Consider the following 22,498-nt stretch of genomic DNA (forward strand, 5'->3'; position numbering starts at 1 on the left):
GTTCAGTCTATACTGAGATCTCATTATTATTATTATTATTATCATCCTAAGTTCCCACATAATCAAAGACTCATCTAGGAGGTCCCTTTGTTGTACATGCAGCTCAGCATACTGCACTTTTTCCACATTCAAATTCTCTGCAGACATCATACTCTCAGGCAAGGCATTCCAAACATTCACAACTCTGCATGCAAAAAACCTGCTTCTCACTCCATTGTTCATACCCTCCTTATACTGCATCGAGGGATGGCCTGATGTTCTCCAATGATCTCCCACCATTTTATGAAAAACCTCTTCAACATTTATCCTATAAACCCCTTACCAACTTGTAGGTCTCTAACATACCACCCCCTCTTCCTCCTATCCACTACTCTGTAAATTGCATCTTCTCGGCCTTTCCTCATATTCAACATTCATTCATAAACACCATTTCAATCTCTCCTTCATTATTCTCCTGCTCTTTCACATTGCTTTTTATTTGATCAGATTCATTCTCTGCACTCATTTCTCTACCTTCCAGCAGCAGTCTCTCCAAATGACTCACACCACAACCATTCAAATGCATTCCATAACTCTTATACAGTTCAGTTCGTCCTTCAAACTCATTCCACACATGAACAAACTGCACTCCTTTCTTCTCATACATTTTCGCTAACATACAATCTTCACTCTCCATCTCATTTCATCCCTGTTATAGCTGGGCAGCACACTGACTACCTTTCCTATCACACTATTATCTTTTTTCCTTCTCTAAAATCTCCTGATATCCAATCTTACTCATGACTTGTTCTCAGTCAAATCATTTGTAACTATTACTACTATGAACTATTTTGCTTGCTTACTTACTCCTTATATCCAATGCCTCAATCACTCTATTCATTCTACTTCCAGAAAAGAATATGTGTACATCTTCTCATTTACCACACCTCCAATAATCAAATTGCCATACAATGCCACTCACAGATCTTTTGTTAACTCTTTCATACCGATATCTTTCATTTTCACTCTTTCATACATATCTCGAATTCTCTTAATTTCACTCTGCATCCATTTTCAACTCTCTTCATCTTAACCAACTCAGTTTTCAATTCTTGCCTCACATTTTCCATCTCTCTGAATTTGATTGCCAATGATACATGCCTGTTTGCTGTCAACACTGCTAGCCACCTTACCTTTAATTGCACTCTGTTTTTCAACTTCTGCTACATCCATATTGTTGTTGTCATTCTTACCATCGATTGTTAAGTTCATCAGATTACTCGTTCATTTTTTCTGAACTTTTTTTACCAATTTTTCGCTGGTCTTTTACACTGGCCCTCTTTGCTATAAGATTAACACTCATGCTCCTTGTGCATTCCTGTACTAACACTTTAAGTTATCAATATATTACCACTCATCAAGTTCTCATTCAGCTACACTTCACACACACACACACACACACACACACACACACACACACACACACACACACACACCTTCCATCTGCCTTAAGTATCTGTAATTTATCTACATAAACAAACAAATACACATGTAGTACCTTTGTCTACCACCTTATATTCATTCTTCTGTCAAGAAAACCAGACCTTGTGCACCTTCTCATCCACTGCATGCTTAAAAGAAAATCCATACAGTGCTACTCTTGAATCATTCACCACCTCTTTTTCTCTAATGTATTTTGTTTTATTATTTTCTACTCTTCTGTTCTTATCCACCATAAGTCTAATCCCATTTTAAGTATGCCTTATCTCATTTTCAAACTCTCATTTTACAAAACAATTGAAATCAAAATTAAATTCCTGCAAAGACAAAGCCACTGTCATCTTTCCTTTGCTGGTTACTATACTCTGCTCTAAGTTTAACAATTCACTAAGAAACTTAAACATACAAGCCCACACACACACACAAGAAACAATGCAAACACATAATATTTACAACTCTTACTTATAATTAATTATTCCAAAAAAACTTATCTGTAATGCTAGCCTTCTTTACACAAACCTTCCAGCAAAAGGCCACCTGGCACTCATCTTAACAGTGGGACTAGACCCCAGGAAGAAAATGGGGTTAAATCAAAGCTGAAGTTACATATTTTCCATTTTTCTTTTCAAATATTAAAATGGCACATCACCATATTATTATAACACTTCAGATCTGGTATAATTTTATTAAAATGTACTTTGCAACCAATTGAGAAACTAACTACCTTGATTAATTTCACACCAAATCCATTAAAGTGCAATCCATCTCCTTGAGTGTGAATAAGTTCGAGAGACTGTTGCTATAAGGAAGTGTTCAATGGAGATGAGAGGACACAGTGATGTCCAGGAGAACAATCTCCAATAAGAGGAATGATACCCAAACTATGTGAGAAGAAAGGGGTGAAGTTTGTTGAGGTAAGGTATGTTCCTCAAATGCATACCAAACATCAGCAAAGTGCACTCCTTTCTTCCCACATTCATGATTTTTGCCTGCTGTCTTAATGTCATACCTGGACAACCCACCAACTACTCTTCCTACTATACCAATTTTTTTCACTCTCCTCAGCGGTCTCCTGATATCCATTCCTACCACTACCACTTATTCTTTTACATGCATACTTCTCATATCTAAGGCATATATTCCCTGTTCCTTCTTCTGTCAAGAAAACCAGACCTTGTGCACCTTCTCATCCATTGCATGTTTAACCCTGCGGAGGTCGCAGCTGATCTGCAACCTCCAAGCTATACACATATCTAGTGTATAGCTTGGAAGTCATGAGTAGCTGTGCATTCATATATTGTGAGTGATATTCCACGCTGTTTATGCAGTCAGTTTCGGTTTAACACGTGTTATATAAAGATTTGTGTTATTTCATAGTAAATTGTATCTGAAAGATACCGCAACCTCTGATGTCAATATAGTATTGGTTGGTTTATTTATTTATTTATTTTTTATTTAGGAAAAATAGGAAAACGCCAGGAGAAGACAATATAAATATAGAACTCTACAAAAATGCAGGTGAAAAATTTAATGCAAGACTTGAAATTTTTTAATATGGTTTGGATGTCCGGAAAAACCCCTAACTCTTGGAAAAAAGCACTGGTCATCCCAATCTATAAAAAAGGAAATAAAGACAATTGCAATAATTATAGGGGAATTAGCCTGCTGAATACAGGATATAAAATATATGCAGGAATATTAAAAGAGAAACTAAGCAGCATTGTAGAAAACAAATTACTAGAATTGGCTTCCGAAAAGAACAAAATGGCTTCCAAAAAGGCCGATCCTGCATAGATCCAATTTTTACTTTAAAATTATTAATAGAAAAGAGAAGAGAATTTCAAAAAGAAACACATGTGGCGTTTATTGATTATGAAAAAGCTTTTGACAAAATTAGTCAACAAAAATTGTTTAAAATATTAACCAATTTAAACATACCAAACCAACTTTTACAATCTATTCAAGAAATATATACAGGAAATAAAATAGCAGTTAAATTAGAACACACCTCAGAATGGAAAGATATATCAAGAGGAGTACGACAAGGATGTACCCTCTCACCTCTGCTTTTCAATATATATATATATAAATGAAATATTAACAATCTGGAAACAGCATAACCCATTTGGTATACAAATGACCCCGCAAATGAAGATAGATACACTACTATTTGCAGATGATCAAATAGTATTAGCTACATCAGAAGATGACTTACAAAGATCATTAAAATCATTAAATGATATCTCAAAGCAATATAATATGACAATATCCAAAGAAAAAATAAAAATAATGGCATTCAAAGGAGAAAACCCAATAAGAAGTAAAATAGTGATAGATAATAAAATACTAGAACAAGTAAACACTTTCAGATATTTGGGATGTGATCTATCATACGAAGAAGAAAAAGACATAGACACTAAAATATCAAACTTTGTCAAAGTAAATGGCATAATAAACAGTATATTTAAGCCATCCCTGGTACAAAAACACACTAGAATCAGACTATATAATGTCTTGTCAAAACCAACTCTACTATACGGAAGCGAAACATGGACCATGAAAAGGAAAGATGAAAAACGAATTCAAACAGCAGAAATGAAGTTCCTCAGAAAAACAGCTGGATATACCAAGTGGGACCACAAAACAAATGAAGAAATCTTACAATCCCTAAAAATCAAACCAATTAATTACTACATAAGACAGTATAAACAAAAATGGCTAGAACATTTAAATCGAATGGACAACAGCAGATTACCAAAAATATTATACAGATACAAAATAAGTGGAAAAAGAAGAATCGGAAGACCAAGAAAGAGATGGCATGAGACCGGAACAGGCCACATGGCCTATATTTCATGTTAGGAAGAAGAAGATTTTTTATTTACAGTTGAAAATGGCTGGAAAAATATATCAATTGGATAATCCATCAGATGTTGAAGAGCAGCGAATGTTACTCGAGTCCGAAAGTGAAAGTGATATTTGATAGTAAATTCTATCTGAGAGATACTGCGAACTCCAATGTCAGTATAGTATTGGTTTAGCTTTTTTTTCTTTGTTCAATAATTTCTAAGTTGTAACTGAAAATAAATAAAGCATCATATATTATATATGCAGTGTTTTTATTCTCAGTTTGATCATATTTTAGCACATAATAGTAATGAATGTATCTCTCAGATACACGCAACCTACGCTGCAATTTTTTTGCGTGCACGACCTCCGCAGGGTTAAAAGAAAATCCATACAGTGCTACTCTTGAATCGTTCATCACTTTTTTTCTCTAATGTATTTTGTTTGATTATTTTATACTCTTCTGTTCTTATCCACCATATGTCTAATCTCATTTTCTAACTCTTGCATTCAGGCACTTATGCTTTGTAACTTGCCCTTCTGGCTAACACCATTCTCAGCATATTTTACTTAACTACAATCCACATTGTCTAATATTCACTCTTAATCGTTAATGCTTACTGTTATTACTCCCCGTAATTCATTAATATATCACACTTGCTGCAGATCCACATCCTTTCACTTAAATTAAGCTTGCAAAGATTATATATTATTGTGTTATACTTTGTCCAAGTGTAAGCAAGCAAAGTTTGCATGTGAAGTATCTTTACAACTAGGCTCATTATACATTGGTGTCCAAAACCTAAGGAAGAACACTATTACTGAAGATTATAACCACAAATTCAGATAAATCAGCTTGTGGCAATTTGTAAAATTGATGATTTCTAGTAAAATGCGGGTACACATCCAAATTTTCAAACCGTGCACAAAGGGGTTACATGGTAGCACATAACAGGATAATAGGCTGTACTAAGCAAATTGTGAAGACTGAGAATGAAGACTGAGTTTGAAAGAAGCTCTTTTTGTGAAGGAATAAAATTGCAAACTTGGATGTCTTGCAATGTCTCAAAGACATTATCTAGATGATTTCATGGAGGTAAGAATTATTGGAAAGCTTGAAGAAGGCTGCAGAATTCCTGATCTTGCCAGAGAGTTTGGAATCTCACATAGCATTATATCCAGGCTCTGAGCAGCATTTCAAATGGAATGTGTTCCAGACATTTGCTAAGAGAATGCCCTCACTCTAGCATGGAGCATGAAGACAAATTTTTGGTTATAACAGCATATGACATTTGTTATAACAAATGTAATCAAATCAAAACGGCAGATCAGCATGCAAGTTGCCCATCAGCTTGCTCCATTCAAGCACAGGTATGCAGATATCTCAACAAACTGTAACAAGTAAGCCTATATTCCCTAAGGCTCGTAGTATGCATCCTTTTATCCACAGCTTATCATAGAGCACTTTTTCTGAAGTGATGGTTTGTCTGCTTACCATAATTGTGTGCATGAATGGCAATTGAAAGCTGAATGTGTGGAAAGAGAAACAGAACTGCTGAGAAAGGAGATGGAAAAGGGTTATCATTCCGTTATAGAAGTCTCTTATCAGACCACACTTAGATTATTGTTCTCAAATTTTTTCCACAGGATTTGAAGAAGATAAATTAGGACAGTGTCTCAACCACAGATTAACCCCAGATCTCTAGTGTCTCCCCTACTTCCTCCAGTATAATTCCTCCCATAGAGTATGCAGCGTCCCATCGATGCTTCCCAAACCTCAAGACCTTACATTTTGCTGCATTAAACCGATACCCCCATTCATTTGCCCATCTATCTAACTTATTCAAATCCTCTTGCAGGGCTACCACACCTGCACTATTACTAATAATCATTTCCAGCTTCACATCATCTGCAAACAACTGAATATCCCATTGCAATACACTGGCATCGATATAAAGTCAATGTGTCATTGATATAAAGGTTAAACAATATAGGTCCCAGTACTGAGCCCTGTGGGACCCCACTTGTAACACTCTGCCTCCTTGAAATTGTCCCACCACACACAACTCTTTGATACCTATCGGACAGCCAATCCTGAATCCAGTTGACCAATCTGACATCCAGACCCATGTGCTGCAACTTAAATAACAGCTTAACATGCGGGACCCTGTCGAATGCTTTTGCTAAGTCTAAGAAAATGGCAGTATATGCCTTTCCGTCATCTAATGCTCTTGTATCTTTATTATAAAAGGTTAGCATATTGCTAAAATAAGAATGCCCCTTCACAAATCCATGTTGACTCTCACGGATAACACCACCCTCATCTGCCCAATGCTGTACACAGTCCCTCACTACTTTCTCCAAGATCCATGTCTAATTATAGGCCAGTTTGCATGTTACTGATAACATGCAAACTGGCCTATAATTAGACACTTCCGGTCTGCTGCCACCCTTATGCAATGGCACTATCTTACCTTCCTTCCATTCCCTGGGCACCTTTGCCGAAGCTAGACTCTCATTGAAAAGCCAGGTTAAAGGCACTGTCAGTTCCCTTGCACCTTCTCTCAAAACTCGTGGTGAAATACCATCCAGTCCCAAAGCTTTACTGACATCCAGAGTACTCAGTATTTGAAACCAACTCTCCTCCTGTACCTCTAAACCTTGAACCTGCCCTATCCCTCTAGTATTAAAACTGACTCCTTCAGGATGAAATACTCCAATAAAGTGTTCATTGAATAATTCCACTATGTCCTCTGCATCAGTCACTATTCCCATTTTTATCCTGCAATATCATTCTTCCACAGTCATTTCTCCTCCTACTGGCTACATAGCTAAAAAATTCCCTAGGATTTTCTTTCAATCTTAGGGCCAATCTTCTCTCATATTCCAGTTCTGCCTTCCTTACCATACTAGTCACTCTTCTGGCCTGTGTCTTATATTCTTCATGCATCTTCTCTTCACCTGTCTCCTTATATCTCTATCCATAGCCTCTTTTTTGCATGTAGTTCCTGTTTAATATTGTTTGTCATCCACTTTACTCCAAATTGTGTCCTCTTCTTCACTCGTGGAATACAGATTACCATTGCTGCTAACAAATATTCCTTCACAATTTCCCGAGCACTAATGATATCCCGGCCTTCCAATTCCTCCCTCCACAAAACTTCCCCAAGTTGACATCTAAGATTATTATAATCACCTGCTTTATAATTCCACATACATTCCCGTCTCTTTGATACTCCTGCATGTCTATTCATTTTCGATGTCAAAACCATACGGTCACTCTCTCCAACTGGCAGAGAGAGAGAGATGTCATCTCAGTTATTATCAGCTCTTCTGATGCTATAACCAAATCCAAAACTCTTGAACCTCTTGTTCCCTCTGTTACATGTTGCCTAAGACATTTGTGCCTCAAGAATTCTAGAAATTCCATTCCCTTATTGCTACATGCATCTTCCTTTCCCCAATCTATATTGCTGTAGTTAAAATCCCCATAACAATCGTTCTTCTAGCACTTGCCACACACTCAACTGTCTCAACATCTGGTCCCCACCCTCTGTGCTCCTTGGTCTGTAGCAACACCCCACTAAATATCCTGTCTTGATCACCTCCACCTCACAACCATATGATTTCAAAATCATTAGTGTCACAGCCTTCCAAAGCCTCCACTTTAGAGGACATAGGTCGTCACTTATCATAAGCAGTACTCCACCACCACGCTTTTCCCTCCTATCCTGGTGAAAAATGGTGTACCCAACAACTTCTATTCCTGTTATTATATCCTCTTCTGTCAACCACATCTCTGTGATCCCAATAATCTTTGGCCAGGCTGATGCTATCAGTGCCACCAATTCCTCTCCCTTATTCTGGATACTCCTGGCCTTAATACAAAGCCGTTGGATGAAGTAACCTTGAAGGGGGTGCAGAAGCAGTTGACAAAAATTATGTCAGGATTTTATAACATTGATTATGATGAATGACTGAGGGATTGTGGATTGTAGAGTTTGGTGAATAGAAGGCAAAGAAGGGGGATAAGATTGAGGCATTTAAGCTGTTTGAAGGGTTTAGTATCATATTAACACTGAGGAGATTTTTCATATGAGAGAACAAGGTAAAGGAACAACAACAACAGGCCATTCCTTGAAGCTGTGTTGTAAAAGGGATGGTGAGTAAAAGTGTTTGTAAGGAAAGTGGCAGGAGCGTATAATGTATTGAATGAGAGGGCAGTGAATGTGCCAACCGTGGATGATTTTAAGGAGTAGTATGATAGACTTTGTGTTCAATAGTGTTGAACCTTCCACAATGAGTCTTGTGACTGCATGGGAATCAGGAAAATAATAATAAGTAATTAGTTTCTATGTACAATTAGCGAAGATACTTCATATGCAAACTTTACACTTTTCTGCTTACACTTGGACAAAGAATAAAACAAGAATATAATTTCATGGTAAACTTAATTTAATTTGCAACAAAGTGGAAACAATTTTCAACATCCTCAGTTCTTTTGTTCACTCTCTCAACCAACACATCCCACTTACCCATGCACATATACTAGACTCCTATCAATTAACCAGTTGTGTCAAGTCCATGCTACTCAGTGAATTACATTTTTTTCTCAGTGTATGACTGATCTTGTTCTTATCACCATTTGCCTTCATTAACTGTATGAAAATCTCAATCAGCAACAATTTTTCACTAAAATGCAGACAGGTTTTAGCCAATATTATTACATAAAATAAACTTATCTTCTAGGAGTAATTCTTGCAGCGATCTTATTTTGCGAAACAAAATTCTATCTCTGCCACCTTCTTGTGTGAAAGAAAACTGATTTTGTGTTCACTTTTAAGAAAGACAATTCCAATGGATATTTTCCCAACATATTAGTAGATCTAACATGGAATGATTTTTATAAAAGGTAGATTGCATGTTGGTTAAAAAGCTTGTTGCACATTACCCACCAATAATAATAATACGTAATATAGATGTTTTAAGTTATGAACTGATTCTCTAGCTTTTAAGGTAGCAACTCAGTTGAATCAATTTTCTATTTCCAATATAAATGGTTCTATGTTTAATTGGTAGAAACATATAAATATATTGAGAGTAATTTACCTTTTTCATGACCATGATAGTTCCTTCAGGACCTAAATAATTATTGATATTAAGTAGCCTTTTATGATCATGAGATGCACGGTAATCTATTTCACTTGGTCTCTCCTCTACTTCCTAAAAATAAAGGTAAAGATATAAATATCACAAAGCAATCAAAAATGAAATACAGTAGTCTACATTTTAACCAAACTTGAATAATTTGGATCCTACAAAGTTTTGAGGTTTAAGTGAAATGATCCCTTAACATGAATGCAACTGTGCAGGGAAACTGAATTTCATTTTTTTTTCACAATGGCTATCTTAAAATCTGGAAACTGTATAAAGAGGGTGTGAGTAGGGGAGTGAGAGACAGGTTTTTTTTGTGCAGAGTTGTGAATGATTGGAATGCCTTGCCTGAGAATGTGGTGTCTGCAAAGAGTTTGAATGTGGTTAAAACACGTTATGATGAGCTGTGTGCGATAAAAGGACCTCCCAGATGAGTCTTTGACTCCATGAGGTCTCGGGGTGGTGATAATAATAATAATAATAATTATTATAATAAATTCATTGTTTTTGTTAGTATGCTGATATGCCGGCCTGGTTGGCTGAGTGGTTAGTGTATCCACTCTCCAGCCAAAAGGCTGCAGGTTCGAATTCCACTGTGGCTATGGATGTTTGTGATTGTCTGTGAATATACTAGTAGTGGTGGCTGGCAGTAGATGGCATTGGTGTAGAAGATGAAGGTAGTTGCTATTGGTAGATTAGTGGAGACAGAGTTATAGAGCAGGTGCCCTCCCTTGATGAGTCTTTGGATTCCTTGGAGGTGTGAATGGAAATGAAAGGCAAATAGTTACGTTCGTCAATGAGGAAAACAAGTAAAGTAAATGATGTGGATTGTTCGAAAACAGTATGGTACAGTAAGTGTGTTATGTATGCTTGGGAAGATGTGAATATTTATGTAGAGAAACTGAATATGAGAAAAGAGTGAGTGTGGGTATGTAGGAATTGAGATATTCTGAAGGACCACAAGGTATGCTTAAATATGAGTTTAAATAGTTTAAAGATGAGTAGGAAACATGGCTTTGTAACTGCAACAGCAGTTGAAGAAAATTCTGTAAATGTTCAGAAAGTGTGTAGAAATGATAGTGAAGAAAACAGTTCTACTGACGGCAAAGTGGGGATGATGTGAAAAATGATGTGAAAAACAGAGTACAATTAAGGATAAAAGCAGGCAATAACAATGTTAAAAATAGAATGCAGTTAACAATAAAGTGGGCAATAATGATGTTGAAAAACAGACTGCAATTAATGGTAAGGTAGTGGGGAGGGGGATGATGACAAACAAGCATATGTAACAGTGATAAAATAGTGAGAGTGAATGATAGCAAAATATGACACAAGATTTGAAAGCTGAGTTGGTGAAGACGCAGAGTGAAATGAAGAGAATTGTAGGCTGATGTCCAAAACTTCATTTTTATCTGTATATGAAAACATTTTTTTGACTAGAGCCAAATGTGGCACAAATTTATTGCAGCATAATAATAAATTATATAACACAAAAGATTTGTTATAAATTTCATACAAATTAAATTGCAATATGTTTTTGGCAAAAGTTATAAATTTCTTAACAACGTATATGGAAAGACATTTCAGTATTGAATATGTACATCCCAAGCTGTGATGCAGCTTTCACATTGTTGTATCATGCTTACCACCAAGTGATTCAAGAGTTCTTGAGGAAAACTGTCCAACTCCTCCTTCAGAGCAAGGCTAAGGCATTGTGATTCGATTAATATCCTCAGTCTTCAGAAGAAACTCCTTTGTTTGTGTGCATTGTGGTGTGGCATGCTAATCCATAAAAATGAATTCTTCACCTACAGCACCACAGAACATTTGAATATGATGATGGACTTCACTGCAATATTGTTCACCAATCATACTCCCTCTTTCCGGCACTTGTAGCTCGGTGTGTCCCTTAAGCATAATGCATCCCCACACCATAACCCCAGCACTGCCATATCTATCAGTTTCAAGTACATTCTCGTGATGGTAAGCATTACCACTCTCATGGCAGATCAAGTGTTGTCTAGAATCAGAAGAAAGACTAAAATGACTCTCAAGCATGTAAAGAGTAAATTAGCCCTTTTGTTTCTTGTCCAATTTTTATGCATACAACACTGAAAATGTGCTCTACAATGAACTGTCGATAAAGTGACATCAACTACAGGCCTTTGAGCATACAGACCTATTTGTCTCAAACAACTGGCCACAGTTTGTTGAGATATCCATGTACCTGTGCTTGAATGGAACTGATTTGCAAGCTGACCAGCCATGGTGAATATATTACATTTTGCTGTTATAACCAAAAATCTGTCTTCTCACTGAATGGTAGAGTGAGGGTGATCTCCTAGCAAATGTCTGAAACACGTCCCATTAGCTTGAAATGCTGCCCAGAGTCTGGATATGCTATGTGATATTCCAAACTCCCTGGCAATATCAGTAATTCTGTGGCTTTCATCAAGCTTTCCAATAATTCCTCCCACATGCAGTCACCTAGATCAGCAGTCTCAAACTGACGGCCTGCAGGCTGTATCCGGCCCCCGAAGCAATTTTACACAGCCTGCAAATACATTTCAATTATATATTTGTTGTAAATACAGTACTTATAGTTTTAGAGACATAGAGATATGGACTGAGCTTATGTACGGATAAGTTCAGTCCATATCTACAATTTACAATCAATAAATTTAGTTTGCCAGCTGACAGTTGGTGCTGCTTCAGTATTCTGGTGTTTCCGATGCACAGCTGCACAGTTCATATTGCAATATTATTATTATTATTATTATTCCTGATACCTCCAAGGAGTCCGAAGACTCATCGCGGGAGGACAACTTCAACTGTCTCTACACCTTACCTCTATTACGAATCAACGCCATCTACCGCCCACCTCCAACACCACCACAACTAGTAATTTTTGTCTGTAAATTGCGTGTGTTCTGAAGGGCCGATTTGTATGTATGCGGGATGAAAAACCCGAGTTTCCGGGAGAAAAAACCCTGCTACCTCCGTATGAGATCGGCTAACTCACCATCGATTGAAATCGACCAGATAAAGATTCCTCCCGTCGCAACGAGAATCGAACTTAGGCCTATTCCAATCGAAGGGCGCAATGTACCGTCGTTCTTCCAATTGCACTACGGAGGCGCTTAAAAATTGCTTATCACCTATGAGAAAAGTTCACAAAGATGAACGCTAATCACACTACAGAAATGATGAGATATAGATGGAGACAAACTAACATACGGCTTATAAAACCTGTTTATTTGTGCTTGTTGTTAGATCTACATTATATCAATACCTATCGTTTAGAATTGTGCATAACTTTCATCAATTTAATGTGGCAAAGTGTAAGGCTATGCATTTTGGGATGAAAAGAATAGCAGCAGTATATCACATTGGTGGAACCGTACTCCAGGAGATTGATGAGGCCAGGGATTTGGGAGTGTTGATGGATAGGGAATTGAAGTTTAGGGGGCACATTGCAAAAGTAGCTAAATCAGCTCATCAAATCACTTGGCTTCTGAAAAATACTTTAACAAGCAGAGACAAACAAGTTATTGTTCCTCTGTATCGAGCCTTGATAAGACCCCCATCTAGACTACTGTGCCCAGATATGGGTGCCAGGGTTTCTTCTTGATGGGGAGGAGGTGGAGAGGATCCAGAGAGGAGTGACCAAGATGATAGCAGGTCTGTGGAATGAACCTTATGAGAACAGGTTGAAGATTTGTGGGTTGCAAAAATTGGTCGATAGGCAGAAAAGGGGTGATATGATTGAGATATTCAAATTACTGAAGGGTTTCTATAAGATTAATCCAGAAGATATTTTTGAGAATAGGACTGGTGGTGGGAGGACTAGGGGCCATACATGGAAGCTAGGCAAGAATGTGGTTAGCAGGGGTGTTAGAGCTAGGTTTTTTACTTGGAGAGTGGTGAATGAGTGGAATAAGCTGCTAGAGTCTGTTGTGGGTGCTACGACTGTGAATGAGTTCAAGGCAAGGTATGATAGATACTGTGTGAATGTCGAATAGTTGTTCTTGACATGATGTTAGAGCCTCCCTCGATGAGTCTGTCGACTCCTTGGAGTTGCCCAGAATAATAATAATAATAACTTTTGAGTGTTGCTTTCATACGAAAATTCATCTTGTTGAATTAAAGTTGTAAATAAAATTATAATAGTGATTTTAATTAAGAGATTAAACTGCAAGCCATGTCTTTAACAAAGAGTAAAAGAAAAGCGGACAAAGAAGAAGGACGTGTTTTTCAAGATAAATGGGAAATTATGCACTTTTGTGGTGATGTGCACAATAAAATTGTATGTTTTATTTGTAATAAGGGAATATCAGTTCCAAAAGAATACAATTTACATTGCCATTACGAAATGAATCATGAAGAAAAATTTGAAATGTTGAAATGTTTTCTTCCCTCAAAAAATTGAGGGAAGAAAAGTTGCATTTTCTGAAATCTGGCTTACGACAACAACATTTTTTTATTGAAGCAAATAAATCCAGTGAAGCAACAGTTCACGCAAGTTTTGCTTTCACACACATCATTGCAAAACGATCAAAACAATTTACTGATGGTGAATTCCTTAAAGATTGTTTGATTAAGTCTGCTGAACTTCTTTGTCCTGACAAACAACAATTATTTAAAAATATTAGTTTGTCAGCCAACATGATAGCAGAATGTATTAACGAAATCGCGAGTGATTTACGATGTCAGTTAAAAAAAAAAGTATAGATTTTGCAGCATTCTCAATAGCAGTTGATGAGAGTACTCACATCACAGATATAGCACAACTTGCCATTTTCGTACGATGTGTTACTGATGAATTTGAAGTAATTGAGGAATTATTGTAAATAATTCCTATGAAAGGTAAAACTGGTGCACAAGATATTTTTTATGAAATAAAAACTGTAATAGATAAATATAAATTAAGTTGTGATAAAATGGTTGGATTTGCAAGTGATGGTGCAGCTGCTATGGTTGGTAAAAAATATGGAGTAGCGGTAAAATTAAGAAATATCGTGAAAGAAGAAAAATTTCAGAATAAATTTTGCACTATACATTGCATTATTCATCAAGAAGCACCTTATGCCAAAAGTTTGCAGATAGATAATGTTATGGAAACAGTAACTAAAAGAGTAAACTTTATCCGTGGACGAGCTCCGAATCATCGAGAATTTGTTGCATTGCTTGAAGAAATTGAAAGTAAGTATGGAGAAATGATTTTTTATAACGAGGTGAGGTGGTTAAGTTGAGGAGCTGTATTAAAATAGTTTTTTGATTTAATAAATGAAATCAAAATTTTCATGACACAAAAGAATAAAACCATCGACGAGCTACGTAATGATACATGGATAACAGATTTAGCATTTCTTGTTGACTTAACCGGCCATTTAAATATTCTCAATAAAGAGCTGCAAGGGAAGAATAAACTTATCACTGACATGTATGCTTGTATTAAAGCTTTTAAAGTTAAATTGCAATTATGGGAAACACAACTGTAATAAAAAAATTTCCTACATTTCCTACATCTTAAATCTTGCCCTATTATTTCAAATGAAAAATCTCAAGAATATGCAAGAAAAATAGCATTATTACGACAAGAATTTGAAGAAAAATTTAAAGATTTTAATGATATGGAGTCCGATTTTACATTATTTTCATTACCATTAAAAACGAACGTGAATAACGCACCAGAAAATCTACAAATGAAGCTAATTAATTTACAGTGTGATATAAATCTTATTCAAAAATTTGAACATACAGATTTGATAAACTTTTATTCGTACTTGTCAAAAGATAAATACCCTCAGTTACGAATTTTTGCAATAAGAATAATCGCTTTGTTTAGGAGTACATTTATATGTGAACAGTTTTTTCGCAGTTGAAAATTAATAAGTCTAAGAAAAGAAACTGATTGACCAATGAGCATCTACAATCTGTGATGAAGATAGTTTCTAGTAATTTTTCTCCAAGGCTACAAACTTTATCAGAATCGAAACACCATCAAGTGTCAAGTTGCAGTAAGAAATAAAGAATTTTATAATTATTTACAAACATATGTATTTTTTCTGTATGTGTCGAAGAAAAATTTAATAAATAAAAAAAGGAGAATAGGTTGTCAATATTTATTCTCGAGTCATAAAGGTTATAAAAGGGTTTCATAATTATAAAGGTTATAAAGGGGTGGTATTAATACATTAAGGAAAGTACAGTTCAATATATATAAATATATATATATATATATATTCACAACCATTTTGTTAAAAAAAAAAAAATTCCGGCCCATCAGCTGCTTTCACATCATGCATTCGGCCTGCATGCAATTTGAGTTTGAGACCACTGGTCTAGATGATGACTTTGGGACATTACAAGACATCCAAGTTTGCATCTTTATTTCTTCACTAAAAGAGCTTCCTTCAAAAACAATTGACTTAGCACAGCCTTTTGCATTTTTCCTGTTGAATTCTACCATGTGAACCCTTTGCATGCGATTCAAAAATTTGTATGTGTACCTGTTTTCTACTCAAAATCGTGAAATACACAAATTGCCACAAGCTGATTCATCTGAATTTGCAGTTGTAATCTTCAGAAATAGTGTTCGTCCTTAAGCTTTGGACAGCAGTGTATCAACCAAGTTACAAAATTTCTTCATTACAAGATCGTCATACTAAGCAATAATATCAGAAATGCACTAATATTAAAACAGGATCCATACTTGAATCTATTTGAATTATAAGAGGAATGGGAAAATCTAAAACAAAGCTTGACAAAAACCATCGGCAGCAATCTTCAGAATAAAGAGTAAATGGAATAAAAAAAAAAAAGAGAAACATGACACTGGGACAAAGAAATAGAAAAGATAATAACAACAACAAAAAAATAGAGTTACCAGAAATAGCTAAATTTCAAGACAGTAGAAGCAAAAATAGAGCAGAAAAGAAACAGTGCAATTGCAAAACAAGAAATAAGGAAAAAACAGAGAGAGAGAGAGAAGGAACAATTCTGTAACTGATCTAGAAAAGTATATAACTAAGCCACAACCAAAACCCTATAAAATAATAAAATACATGAATAAATATATATATATAAAAGAAAAGATAAAAATACAAACAACAGAAAAATGGTTAACTTATATTTAACCTGCCGTCAGTAAGGTGGAGTGTCACAGACCCCAAAGATATAGAAAGAAATAACTGTGACACCCCACTTTGCTCATGCCAGGTTAAAATCTATGAACTTAGGATAATAAAGCAGTAAAATTTTATACAGCAAAGAATGATCTAATGGAAAATATTACAATGTCAGAACTGAAAAATACAATAAATAAGATGTAAAATAAGAAAACACCAAGAGACAACAATATAAACATGGAATGTTAAAGATTCCAAGCTATTTTAAACCTGGTTTTACTCCATTTCCCAAGTAAGCAAAACCGACAAATAAGTCAAGTTTGCGCCTGCACGCAGTACAAGTCTAGGTGACCCGCAAAGTAGTGCAAGTCTAGGCAACTCGTGGTAAAGGTGGAATAAGATCTGATCACTATTCTTAATATTTACCCTTAATGCAAAGCCCATCTCCTTGAGGAGATGTATGATACTATGCATTAAAGGCAAGGGGCCACTACCCAGACCAGTTTCGACCTTTATTGAGGTCTCATCAGTGGGAGCCAGGCTTAGAAATACCAAGGTTAAGTAATACAGAGCTTATAGACTTGTACTATGTGCAAGCGCAAACTTGACTTATTTGTCTATTTGCTTACTTGGGAAATGAAGTAAAACCAGGTTTAAAATAGATTGGCATCTTTAACATATATTATACCCAAGGTAAAAAACTTTCTAAACATGGAACTGCACAAAAATGCAGGGTTAAATTTTAATGAAATTCCTTAAAGAATTTCATGGGCAGGATTTCTGAAAAAACCACAAACTTTTGGAAACAAGCACTGGTTAATTCAATTTATAAAAATAGATTAAAGCTGACTGCAATAACTATATAGGAATTAGTATGCTAAATGCAGGGTACTTTTGTACCCTGCATTTAGCATACATAATGTGGGAAAGAGACATTTTGGGACATAGCATTGTGGGAAAGGTCTCTTTTAAAATTCTGCATACATATATGCAGAATTTTAAAAGAGAAACTAAAAAGCATTGTAGAGGACAAACTATTAGAAGAACAAAACATATTCTGAAAAGGCTGATCTTGCATAGACACAATTTTCATATTAAAAATATCATTGCCAGCAGCCAGGTTGGCCAAGTGGTTAGTGTATCTGCTCTCCAGCCAAAAGGCTGTGGATTCGAATCTCACATTGGGCATGGATGTTGGTGATTGTCTGTGGAAATACTAGTGGCGGTGGTGTAGTTGCAGTCAGTTGGTGGAGGAGTGGTGATGACAGTTGTAGAGCAGGTGCCCTCCCTCGATGAGTTCTTTGGACTCCCTGGAGATGTCATGTAATAATAATAATAAAAATACACAAGCAATGAAATAGCAGTTAAATTAGAATAAATATCACAATGAATTAAAGATACTAAGAAATTATATACTTTGTTTAATTCTTTATCCAAGTGTAAGCAAACAAAGTTTGTGCCTGAAATATAATCAGGACTGGGGCTACTCGTATATAGAAGCTAATTACTTCACACCACTTGCATTAGTATCCCATAATCAAAACACATATCCTTACAAGTATGTATAATGCTATGCATTATGGGAAAGGTCAGAGGTCTCATCAAGTGGGAGCCAAATTCACAGGTGATACTAAGATTGAAGTAATGCCAAAGATCTAAGGCAAGTGATGTGAAGTAATCAGCTTCTAAACACAAGTTGCTCAAGTCCTGATTATATTTCAGGTGCAAACTTGAAAGTTTGCTTACACTTGGAATTTCTTGGTATCTTTAATTTATAGTATAACCAAGCGGAAAAACTTCCAACAACTGTCTGTAATCCAGAGTATTTTAATAATAAGGTGTGACACCTTTCGGCTACTCGTATATGAGAATATGACTTCAGCATTACTTCAACCTTAGTATCACCTCTGGGTCTGGCTCCCAATGATGAGACCTCAATAAAGGTTGAAACCAGTCTGGGTAGTGACCCTTCCTATAATGCAAAGCATATATCCTTATGGGTATGTATAATGCTATGCATCATGGAATACTAAGGCAAGTGATGTGAAGTAATTAGCTTCTATATACGAGTTATCCCAGTCCTGATTATATTTCAGGCACAAACTTCCAACAAATATCACAATGGAAAGACATACCAAGAGGAGTACAGCAAGGATGTACCTATATCACCTCTGCTTTTTTTGAATATATATATATATATATATATATATATATATATATATATTTATATAATACTAAGGGGTGCTTAAGGGTCAAAGCTGTATAACTGAGAGGAGACCTCCACATAGCCTTTAAAGGAATGCGGAGAACCGACCTGGGCTTCTAACCTAATGTCCAATCCTCACCTTCTCGTGGTGCACCCTGTTGGGTATCTACTTTGATACTGAACAAACGAGGATGGGCTGGCAATTTGGGATTTAGCCGACCAAATTGTATTCTTATTGGTTAAATCAAAATAAAAAATGATGGTACAACATGACAAAATTTCATGCCGGCTGGGGCGTCGCCCGGTTAAACAAGGCCCCCTTTGTTTTCGCCAGGGAAACAGGGCGAACAGCGAAAAGTCAGCTACTGGAACAAATCTGAAAACAAACCCAAACTCAACATCACCAGAGTTAAAGATCGGTACTATCAACATAAGAAGCCTGAATGGCAAAGAAATGGTGCTAGCTGAGGAATTAGATAAGTACCAGATCGACATAATAGGGGTGACTGAAACAAAAAAGACCAAAACTGGTGAGATCTTTCTGAGCAATAAATACAAAATGTTATATTCAGGCAATGACAATCAAAAGGAGTAGCCATAGTATTCAACACAAAATACGAGGCTAATCTTCTTGAATGGCAGTCAGTCTCAAGTAGAGTAATGTGGGCAAATATGAGAATGGGGAACTGGACAATGAGACTTATTTGTGCCTATGGTCCCACAGAAGGTTTTACTAAGGTAGAAGTGGAGGAATTTTTTGACGCTCTAGAAAAAGCAACTGACACAATGAAAAAGGAAAAGTTGGTCCTTGTTGGGGATCTAAATAGCAGAGTAGGAAATGATTGTGAGACATACAAAAATATTTTGGGAAAATTTGGAGAAAAGAGAAAAGTTAATAAAAATGGCAAATATCTGTTGGATTTCTGCTCAGGACATGGACTGGTTATTACTAACACCATGTTCCAACATAAAAATGTGCACAAATTCACATGGAGAGAAGAGGCTAGGAATAAGAAAAGTCTCATTGACTACGTTATTGTTGATAGTGATGTTTTCTCCCTGGTGCAGGACACCAGCGTGTACAGAGGATTTGAAACTGGAAGTGACCACTATTTAGTCTTGAGCAGGATAAAATTGAATTTCATATTGAAAAGAATAACATGTAAGAAAGTTTTAAAGCGAATAAAAGTTGAGCAGCTCTCAGATGTGAACTGTAGACTAAAATACAGAAAGATTATTGAAAAGAAAATGAAAGAGTCTGAGAACAGGAATCAAACCTTGGAGATTCAGTGGCAAACTCTGAAGAAAACATTGATTGATTCTGCCAGAGAGGCATGTGGTGAGGTTGTGTGAAAGGATAAAAAAATCAGAACTCCCTGGTGAACACAGGAAGTTAAAGAGGCAGTGAAGGAAAAGAAGAAAGCATATCAAAAGTTCCTGGCAAATAAGTCAGCTTTTACTCTTACAGAATACAGAGACAAATGTAAGAAAGCTAAACAGTGTGTAAAACTAGCTAAACAAAAGTCATGGGAGGACTTTGGCAAGAATATAGAAAATAAATATCAAGACGGTGGCAAAATATTCTGGAGGTTGTTGAAGAAGCTTAAGAATGGAGGAACGAGTGCTGTAAAAGGAGTTAGAGATGATAAAGGTGACATGAAAACAGGAGAAAAAGATATCCTTGAAGTATGGAGTAATTACTTTGAAAAACTGCTAAATGAAACAAGCAGTGATGACAGCACAGTGATAAAAAACTCTGACCAGGCATGCAGTCAGGAATACATATCCATACTTGAAGTAGAAAAAGCCATCAAAGGCTTGAAATGTGAAAAGGCAGCAGGAGTAGATGATATTCGACCAGAAATGCTGAAGTATGGTGGTATAAAAGTCTTACAGTGGCTGCACTGCATAGTTCAGAAAGCCTGGACAGAGGGACGAATTCCCGATGATTGGAGTAGAGCTCTCATAGTACCCATATATAAAAAGGGAAATAAAACTGAATGTGAGAATTACAGAGGTATTTCCCTACTGAGTGTTCCTGGCAAGATCTATGCAAGTATACTTGAGAAATGGTTGAGAAGAATTGTGAAAGAAAAGCCTGGTGAAGAACAAGCTGGATTCAGGCTAAACAGAGGCTGTCAGGATCAGATCTTCACTTTACGACAAATAGTCGAGAAAGCATGGGAATATAACAAAGATCTGTATTTAAATTTTGTCGATCTGGAAAAGGCATATGACAAGGTGCCAAGAGAGAAGCTATTCAATATGCTGTAGTTATATGGTGTCAATGGGGCATTATATCAAGCAATACGTAGTCTTTATTTGAGTTGTCAGTCAGCAGTTAGAATTGAAGGAAGTACAGGAAGATGGTTTAATGTTAAATCTGGTGTGAGACAAGGATGTACATTATCCCCTCTGTTATTCATTATCTATATGGATCACATTATGAAGGAATGTGGTATTAAACCTGATATCAAAATTGGAGATGTTAATGTCAGCTCTTTGCTTTATGCGGATGATGTTATACTTCTAAATAAATCCGCTACAAGTCTGCAAGATTCTCTGACTAAATTGAATAGCTGTTGTAATAGATATGGTATGAAGGTCAGCAATAAAAAGACAAAGACAATGAAAATAGGCAGAATCATTGAAAATGTCAACTGTGTTGTGAATGGAAAACCTGTGGAACAAGTAAAACATTTCAGCTACTTAGGCATGATTTTTACTGAAGATGGTAAATTAAATATAGAAATAAACAACAGAATCAGCAAAGCTGGTATGGTGGGAAGTCAATTGAATAAATTCATATGGAATAAGAAAGAAATTAGTCGGACCACTAAATTAGCTGTATAAAAGATAGTGTTCAAACCAGTTTTAACTTATGGATCTGAGAGCTGGGTCAGAAGTAAAACACTTGACCAAAGACTAGAGACCACAGATATGAGAGTCCTGAGAAAGATTAGAGGCATGAACAGATGGCATCAATGGCAATATCATATTAAAAACGAGGATATTAGGAAAGAACTTGACATTGTCAGCATCCAGGAATGCATTAGCAGAGCTAATCTCAGGTGGTATGGTCACTTAAATAGAATTGGAGAGGAAAGATTAGTAAATCAAGTGTTCTCTGCCAGGTTGGCAGGAAAATGACCCAGAGGAAGACCAAGATATAGGTGGATTGATACGGTACAAAGTGCCTTAGACGATAGAAATATAAGATCTGATAATTTTGGAGTCTTGACAAGTAACAGACTGATTTGGAGGAAAACTGTAGATAGGAAGTTAATAATGATGTAATTTTTTCATGTAGTACTGTCATATCCTGTACACCCCTTGAGGATACATAGCAGGAATTTGATGATGATGATGATGATATAATACTAACAATCTGGAAACTGCATAACTCATTTGGTATAAAAATAAACCCACAAATAAAGATGGATGCACTATTATTGCAAATGATCAAATTGTATTAGCTACATCAGAAGATGATCCACAGAGATCAGTAAAATCATTAAATGAAATTTCAAAATAATATAATGAGAATATCAATTAAAGACAAAAATAATCACTTTCAAAGTCTGAAACCAAATAAAAAGTAAAATAGTGATAGATAATAAAATATTACAACAAGTAAATACTTTCAAATACCTGGAAATCAAATGCAAAACACATATCCCTA

General features: G+C 36.0%; 1 protein-coding gene across 10 annotated transcripts in view; it reads right to left on the reverse strand.

Annotated features, from left to right (window-relative positions):
- Window positions 1–22,498, reverse strand: part of LOC150104358 (intermembrane lipid transfer protein VPS13A-like) — a 2,072,875-nt gene that overhangs the window by 710,222 nt on the left and 1,340,155 nt on the right. For all 10 annotated transcript variants that reach the window (XM_090396324.1, XM_090396319.1, XM_090396320.1 and 7 more), the window contains one exon: window positions 9,436–9,549. In XM_090396324.1, coding sequence (XP_090252450.1) covers window positions 9,436–9,549 — 114 coding nt within the window. The remainder of the gene's footprint in view (window positions 1–9,435; window positions 9,550–22,498) is intronic.

This window comes from Typopeltis vanoorti, chromosome 8 (assembly GCF_054136105.1).
Source record: "Typopeltis vanoorti isolate ZY-2024b chromosome 8, IOZ_Tvanoo_1.0, whole genome shotgun sequence".
In the NCBI taxonomy this organism is placed as follows: Eukaryota; Metazoa; Arthropoda; class Arachnida; order Uropygi; family Thelyphonidae; genus Typopeltis; species Typopeltis vanoorti.